Genomic DNA, 8614 nt, shown 5'->3' with positions numbered 1-8614 from the left:
AAAATATTTAACAATAGTAAAAACTAAAAAAAAAATTAGTCTCTAAAATGATCTCTAATTTAGTGCAACTAATTATTCTTAATCTCTAAACTTGGTTTTTATTTCATAATTTTCTCGTAGTATAACTACTTATGTGTTTTATACTAAAATTGCCATACCCTTTAAAACTTAAGTTAAATTTGGATAAAACTCAACAACATTGTCTATATTGTCTTGTCTATAATATTGAACAAACATACTAGACGATCGGATACTAGATGGTCTTTGTCTTCTATACATTAGACATTATAATTATCTTCTTTTTGTCTTTATATATCCTTATACCTTTATGCTATGATTATGTTAATCAAATGATCCGATTTTTGCTTTTGTAATCTTTCTATTTGTTTTTTAATTATTTGAATATATTTAAAAAACTAATTCAAAAGTAATCACAATATGAGTTGGTGCAAGAAAACAAATCACAATTTAAATTGATAATATTCTCGCTCCATATTTTTTACAACATTAAAATAAGAAATTAAAGATTTTCAGTTGTTGAAAATAATTTTTTTAGAAAAAATATAAAGATATACCAACATAACAAACAATAATTACAATTTTTCTTTTTACTTAACCATGATAATTACAAATATTAATTAGATAAATATGTTTAAGAAAATACAAACCTTAGATATATCCGAGAAACAAAGATGAATAAAGTGATTTGACAAATGTCTTTCTATGCAGAATCTCTTTGACTTTGTACGCAAAAGATTTACAATGAAACCATTATACCCTTAAAACTTCACCTTTTTTTTAAAAAAAAAAACTTAACACTGATTAACATTAAAGAAAATCATAGTGTATCCTAATGATTTATGTAAAATTCAAAGTCATGTTTCTTTCTTAAGAATAAAGTCATGCTATTCAAATATGACTTACAAATTTATGTAATTTTTAAATATATTCATTTAAAAAATTTGATGCAAAATTACGTTATTCATATTAAAATTCCGAAATAGTACTAAAAGTTTATAATGAATGGTTCCACGAGAATGGAATATGTGTAAACTTTGAAGTCCTTTTGGGGTGAGAAAAATGTTTGAGATGTGGATATTAAGAGCATGTTAAATAATATAAAATTGAGAAACACGTGTCTGCCACGTTCCTTTAATATTATTATAAAGGTCTTACATGGCTTTTTAGTCAATGGAAGTATATGTATTCATTTCATGGGCCTGTCACGTGCCTGTCACACGAAAGAGGGACACTATTAATATTAAATGTATTCATTATTATTATAATAAAATAGGCTTAAATATAACTTTGGTCACTATTTTATATCCACAAATTTTAACATCTTAATTTTTCATTATATATAAATTTGATTCTTGAATTTTTTAAACAATTTTAATTATGCCTAACTTTTGAAACCAAAATAATTAAAAAAATTAAATAAAAATTACGAAATTCTTAAAATATTAAGAGAAAAAATTACAATTAAGCAGATATCAAATTGCAATTTGTAGTCAATGGTATTTAACAAATTAATCATTCTGTGGGCGGGTAACATAAACCATCTATTAGTACATTTATTAAATTATTTATACAAAATAATAATAATAATATTTTTTGCACACTAGGTTTATTAAACTCTAGATCTAAACTTTAAACATAAAAAAAACAATTAATCTTTTTGTCAATCCTTTTACACACTAAAAAAGTTTTAAAATAATGAAAATGCTGCAATTACAATATGGATGCAAAATGGGATGCAAGTTATTTAAAAAGATTAAAACTATTTTTTTACGTTCATATAAAAGTGAAAGAAGAAGGTATGTGAGGAAGAATTTGTCTTATTTAAGTTATTTAAATTTAACTTGTTTTATTAATTACGTCAACAAACTCAGAAATGAAAATGAGTTTAATTATTTAAATGAATCAAATTCAAGTTTTAAAAAAGTAAAACCTTAATGCTCCATGAAATAAAACTTATTTTTTAAACAAATTATATATGGAGAAGATCTTACTTACTTTTTTTTCATTTCTTATTTTATTTCTATAAAACTCATGCTGGGATAAAATTAAAAATTGGAAAAAAAGAAAACAAATGGAGATTATATCAAATTCGTGGAAAAAAATAAAGAACTTTTCAAAAGTAATTTAAATTAAAAAAATGAAAATTTAAATAAAAACAACAAAAGAATTTTATATTTAATACGTAGTTATAAATACAACAACTAAGAATTATTTAATTAGAATAATTATGACCAACAATAATAAAATTTTATTTTATGATATTATTATGAACAAATGAATTCTATTTACTGAAAACTGAATTATAAAGGTATATATAATAGTACATAATATTTGAACTTCACATATTGCTGTTAGTAGATTATCATCTTTATAAAATATTAAATCTGTAAAGTTGTATAATAATTAAAAAAACTCAATTTAAACAATTTAACGATTTTAAATTGAATAAAAAACTCCACTTGTTTACATTCTCAAATATCTTGTAAGGTGCTTCTGTAATAGAACACCCCTCAGTTTGGCTATTTCTTTCTACACCTACATATTTTCTTTCGGCACTTCCATAATTTTTATAATTTCAAAAATATCTTTCTGTAAATAAGTGAAATGATTCAAGAAGTTTATAAATAAATTGAAGATTGAGAAAAAAAAATATTATTAATTTAATTCTATTCTTTGCTCATAAAAAAAAAACTGTCTTGTTAACAATACAAATCAAATGACAACAAAAAAAATGTTAAATACGTAATAGAACATTTTTTTTAATAAAACTTAATTTAAAATACATAAATTTATAAAATATTTAAAATTTAATTTATATATATACCTATATTTCAATTCCATACACTAGTTTACAATCTTGTAAAAATATCCATAATGAGACTATGTTTTCATAAAAACTTCACATAAACATATTCATACATAAATTTAAGGTATATTTGAATGTATTTATTTCAAGAAAAAGATAAAAAAAATGAATTATTTTTCTATAAACACAAGGATATGATTTCATTATCTATTTTCAGAATGTAATATACTCAAAATATCTTTTCTTAAGAAATAGACATTTGTGAGACTTTTCCATGTTTTCTGAAGACTCATTCGTGTTCTGCTGCTTCCTTCTTCCTTCCTTTTTCTCATCTTTCATTTCCTCTGCTGTTTACGCTTACATGTTCCTCACAGAGGGAGTGTAGAGACTTTGCACGTCACTAAGGTTGCTTTGCATGTTGTGGTGCTGACTGCATCACTTCTTCTCAATGTTAGAGCATTCTAGTTACTAAAGGTTAATTCCTTCAACCTTCCAAAAGTTGTTGAGGGCACCTTGTCTTTCTTGAATTTGCTTGTTTTAAACTAGGTAAGAACTAAGAAACCTTGTCTTGGTACTGCATACTCCATAATTGTGATGAGTTCTTTTGTAAGATGATAGTTTTCCAAGTCAACACAAGGATACACAAAAACTACTTAAACATGAGAATAGTAGGCATAGGAAAATCAATGTTATCTTCTGTTTTCTGAATAATGTTTGCAAGGAATGAATTCCTTACTAGTTAAATCTCCTTATTTAGTAACTTTTATTTCAAAATATGCTTTTAACTGGGGGGAAAAAGTGACCAGATATTGCTGTTTTAAGGGAAGGTACACAGCATGAGTCCTAAAGAAGGAATTCCTTTATTTAATTGGTAACTTGTTCCTATTGAAAGTTTGTTTTAATTACTCACGTGGTTCTTGTACTTGCACAATTTTCATGCTTTAGTTCCTACAGGGAAAACTACTTGGCTTAGTCCCTCCCTACACATACTCTTCTGCCATTCAAAGGGAATAAAATGGATTAAAAAGATTGTGTATAGGGACTAAAACAAGTTAAAAGGTGCTTCTAAGTGTAGGGACTCAAAAGTAAAGATTGTGCAAATATAGGGAGTAAATGAGTAACTAAGCATATTTGATTTAAACATGGCTTCTACTGAATATTTTGCCTGCAGTGATTGTTTTTCTGATTACATGATAGATGCTCTCCTTGGCCACAGTAATAGTTTTCTTCTGATGGTGTGTTAAAGAAAATTCTCCTCTTTGGCAAATTTGACCATAATTATGAAATTATACAACTCAGGGCTTTGATGAAGATAAGAAGTTTAATGCATATATTACTTCAGTTATTAAAGACCAATGAGTTTATTAGAATGCCCTGCTGGTTTTTTTGTGTGGATCAAGTATATTAGCACTTTAATGCATGTTTTACTTCAGCCAATAAACCTTTTCTTCACCAATGAGTTTATTAGAACCTTCTGCTTGTGTTTTCTGATGGATTAAGTGTGGTGTTAGTCCCTCTAATTATGGTCTTGTTAATCTGTCTTTTAGGTACCAAGAATTGTTCCTCCACACCTAGCTAAATCATAGACTTAAATATGTTTTCTTCTCACACCAAGTATGAACACAATTAGACTTTATAGAAAATATACAAAGTAATTTGCAATTCTGATAAGCCTGCTTTTTCCTCACTCACACTCAGCATCCCAATGGCCCTCTGACGTTTATTAATTGCCTTTTGAGAATGAGGTGTAATCTCTTTGAGTGCTGCTTCACTGGCACTTCTGACACATTTCCAAAGCAGAGTAAATGGAAAATCTTGCCTTACAAGAAACTTGCAAAAGTCACAGATAACTTCAATCAATCTCATTGTCTTGGAAAAAGAAGCTTTGCCACTGAATATTACGGTAAGTGACTAAGCTATGGCCATTTATATGAACAACATAAATACAAACTTGAACGCCAAGTTGAAACATCCTCAAGTTTTGTTATGCACAAAAAATTTCTTCTGTTTATTTCCCTTGTTTTAGGAAAACTTGAGGATGGGCGTGAGATTACAATCCAGTGTTTCAACGAAGACAAGCACCACATATTGCAACAGTTTATCAATGAAACTACTATCCTAAACTACTTGCCTCACAAAAATATTGTGTCAATTTATGGGTCTGCTTCTCATCACGAGGAATCTATGCTAGTCCATGAATACTTATCCAATGGAAATCTTGCTGCTCATCTTAAAAGTGAAGATGAAAACAGCACACTTCCTTGGCTGACACGATTAGACGTAGCAATTGATATTGCAAATGCATTGGACTATCTTCACTTTTATGGCATCATCCACCGCAATGTGAAGTCCAGCAATATTCTCCTAGATGTGAACTTTTCTGCTAAACTTGCAAACCTTCATTTATCATGCAAGCTTCCTGATGGAGTTCCTGTGTATGCTGCCCATGTTACTAATGATATAATTGGAACATGTGGTTATATCGACCCAGATTATTTGACAAAAGGCCAGCTTAGTGTAAAAAATGATGTTTATAGCTTTGGGGTGGTGTTGTGTGAGCTTCTATCATCAAAGCTGGCAAAATACTGTTTTCTGAATGAGGAGGACAATCTTGCTATGCTTTTAAGAAGAAAAACTGAAAAGCAAGAGGTGGTGGAGGTGTTGGATCCAAGACTTGCCTTCCAATCTAACCTTAAGATCAAGAGGATGATGACTGCTACAGCTGAACTTGCAGTTTTGTGCATGCAGTGTCCACAAGAGTTAAGGCCAAACATGGAACAGGTGCTAGAGATTCTCAATGGCATAAAGGAAGGGAGAGATGAAACAAACACAACAAAAGGTATAATAAAGTCATTTTTTGTCCTGTTTCCTTGCTCATGGTTTTCTAGCTTCTGTGTGTTTTTGGTGCAACAGACTGAGGATAAAAGCTTTTATTCATGTGTGATAATCCATACATCTCAGCTTTGAAAATCTTCCACCATGCTGAACTTGAAGAAGCTACTAACAATTTTGATACTTGCCTTGGAAAGGGAGGCTATGGCACCGTGTACTATGGTGAGAACCTAATCAGTCCGCATATTTCAAACCAATATTTCATAGCTATTTATCATAAACACTGACACGGACACTGATACGACACGAACACGGATATACTTATAATTTCTAAAATGTAGGATACAGGAACACGGATCTATATATTATATAATTATGAATTATATAAATTAACAATAAAGATTTATATGCACAAGTATATTTCAAGTTTTTTTAGCAGAAAGATGTTTTCCATGGCTGATTCAAAATGATTTGTTCTTTATTTTTATAATCATAATAAAAATTTATCCAATAAGTTTGAATTTTTAGAAAATTAATGTATTTCGCCTTTTCAAAATTGAGTTAGAATCATGTTAGAATTGTTAGAAATCCAACAATATACGTGTCCTACGAATGTTGTACGAGTGTTGGTGTCCGATAGATGTGTCCGACACGGACATAACACGCTATTTAAGAGGAGTGTTCAAGCCTCATATACAAAGGCATGTGCATATATCTATTTCTTTTCTGATTGTGTGCCACCTCATATACAAGTCATGTGCATATATCTATTTCTTTTCTGATAGTGTGCCATTGTATTAGGAAAACTTAAGGATGGACGAGAGGTTGCAATAAAATGTTTCCATGACGAGAGTGAGACAGAAAAGATCATTAAGCAATTCATGAAAGAAACTGAGATCTTGGTTTTGTTGCACCATACAAATCTGGTTCTACTTTATGGCCGCACTTCTCGCCATAGCAACAAACACATGCTAGTGTACGAGTACATCTCCAATGGCACTCTTTCTAAACATCTTCATGACTCTTCCTGTGGTAAACTACCATGGCATACTAGATTGAACATTGCCATCGAAACTGCAACTGCCTTGGTATATCTCCATGACTCAGGTATCATCCACCGAGATGTGAAAGGGAGTAACATTCTGTTGGATGAAAATTTTACTGTTAAAGTTGCAGATTTTGGATTCTCACGGTCTCTTCCAGATTATGTCACTCACGTTTCCACTATTCCAGTAGGAACTCGTGCTTACATAGATCCTGACTACTATGAATCGGGAAGAGTGAGTGACAAAAGTGATGTCTATAGTTTTGGGGTGGTCTTGTTTGAACTTATATCTTCCAACCCCCCAAGTTTAATGGAAGGCACAGATTACGTTACTCTTGCACAATTTGCAAAGAGGAAAATCTTGAACAAGGAATTAAACGCGGTAGTGGATCCAAGTTTTTGGTTTGGTGTTGACAGAAACATGATGGAAATGATAACAGCAGTGGCAGAGTTAGCATTTCAGTGTGTGCAGTGTCCCAAGGAACTCAGACCATCAATGAAACAGGTGCTAGAGACCCTTGAGGGCATTAGGAAAGGAACATGGGGATTCAACCAGATAACATAGTCTTTGTTCCTTCAGCCAACAAGCCTGATTCTTCCAAACCATTCATTTGATTTTGGTTGAAAAGATATGGAGTTTTGCCTTAGTATAGTAATTTGAGGTTAGCCATGCATCTTGCAAATGATGTGCATGTAAAGGAGTATTTAGGGTGTCTATGCTCTAGCTTGATTACTTTTTTTAGGCACATTGAAAGTGTATCCTCGTCTCACTGAATTCATGTTCAATACATTACTGTAGTTTCACCATGTATATATTCCCATATATATTATACTTTCAATCATGTTTTCCATCTTTTGTTACCATAATCAGAGGGTCTTCATGCAAAGCCATATTTGAATTCAGGAGCATCTCACAACTTCACATTAATAGAAAAAGGTTCTAAAAAATGCGACCATGACATAAAATGCAGAATGAAAGAAAAACAAGAAAAGCAAAGGCAAAGTCATGTTTGTTTGCGAGTGTTTTAAATGATCCTCACCTGAATTATGACTCTTTAAGACATCCAAATAAATTTGTCTTTTTTTGGAGAAGAATATGAAAGAGACAAGAAAATATGCAGGATGTAAGTCCTTGACTTAAGGAGGGAAATAGAGCTTCAAAAGGATGAAAGAATGAGTCAATCAAAGATACTCAAACAAATTGTTGGGTATTGCGAACAGAGATAAAGTTGTTGGACATTCCAGAATTGTTGAGAAAATTATGGTAACAGAGAGGTACTCCAAGAGCAATTGGTGAGAGAAGAACATACTCTTGAAGGTGCTTTGCTAGCCATGATCAAACATGTTAGGAAATGGAAAAAGAAAAACTGCATGAAGAATCATTCAGCTAGTGATAGCAGTGCTCATAATTACAACAAAGGAAAGGGTGAAAATAAAAGTTTGTCAGCATTGTGGGAAAATGGATCAACCTCAATTCAAATGTTGGAGGAGACCTGATGCTACTTGATGCAATCAAATGGGCCATGAAGTATTCAAATGCAAGAGAAAAAATCAGCAGCAAAAGGTAGAAGCTAAGGTTGTTGATCAAGAGGAGGAGGACCAACTATTTGTGGCCAATTGTTTCTTGAGCAGTAAACCAAGAAAATGTCAACAAACCAATCACATGACTTTTGACAAGGCACTCTTTAGATATTTGAAGCAAGAAAATGTCAACAAAAGTTAAAATTGGAAAAAGGTGATTATATCTCAGTAAAGGAAAGGAAACAATATCAATTATATTAAGAGCAATGATGTTATGATGGTTTCACTTTATGTTGATGATGTTTTGGTGACGAGAAATAATGGATGGTTGAAATGTTGTTGTTTTTATTTTCTATATTTATTTATTTTTTTTATTTTTTCTTCTTCTC

The 8614-nt window shown here is 30.8% G+C and overlaps 1 protein-coding gene across 8 annotated transcripts; it reads left to right on the top strand.

Moving 5' to 3' along the window:
* Nucleotides 1–3079: 3079 nt before the first annotated feature.
* Nucleotides 3080–7555, top strand: LOC137837987 (uncharacterized). 8 transcript variants are annotated; one of them, XR_016520529.1, is made up of 5 exons: nt 3080–3301; nt 4526–4730; nt 4854–5666; nt 5741–5881; nt 6461–7555. XR_016520529.1 is itself a non-coding variant. In XM_068647179.2 (5 exons), exons 2-5 carry the CDS (start codon nt 4568–4570, stop codon nt 7267–7269), a joined length of 1878 nt encoding a protein of 625 aa, XP_068503280.2. In that variant the 5' UTR covers nt 3080–3301; nt 4526–4567; the 3' UTR covers nt 7270–7555. The 8 variants fall into 8 exon arrangements, 5 of the variants coding, with proteins under 5 accessions (XP_068503280.2, XP_090157748.1, XP_068503278.2 ...); XR_016520528.1 differs by having other exon boundaries at nt 3080–3373; XM_068647179.2 differs by having other exon boundaries at nt 5789–5881.
* Nucleotides 7556–8614: the final 1059 nt, after the last annotated feature.

This window comes from Phaseolus vulgaris, chromosome 4 (assembly GCF_051622355.1).
Source record: "Phaseolus vulgaris cultivar YP4 chromosome 4, ASM5162235v1, whole genome shotgun sequence".
NCBI classification, from domain to species: Eukaryota; Viridiplantae; Streptophyta; class Magnoliopsida; order Fabales; family Fabaceae; genus Phaseolus; species Phaseolus vulgaris.
The sequence above is the reverse complement of the archived record's forward strand: the minus strand, read 5'-3'. Positions and strand labels throughout refer to the sequence as shown.

Coding starts and splice junctions, on each gene's coding strand:
- LOC137837987 (XM_068647179.2), top strand. CDS start 4,568: ATGAGGTGTAATCTCTTTGAGTGCTGCTTCACTGGCACTTCTGACACA. Junction 5,667..5,788: donor TGAAACAAACACAACAAAAG/GTATAATAAAGT, acceptor CATACATCTCAG/CTTTGAAAATCTTCCACCAT. Junction 5,882..6,460: donor CTATGGCACCGTGTACTATG/GTGAGAACCTAA, acceptor CCATTGTATTAG/GAAAACTTAAGGATGGACGA.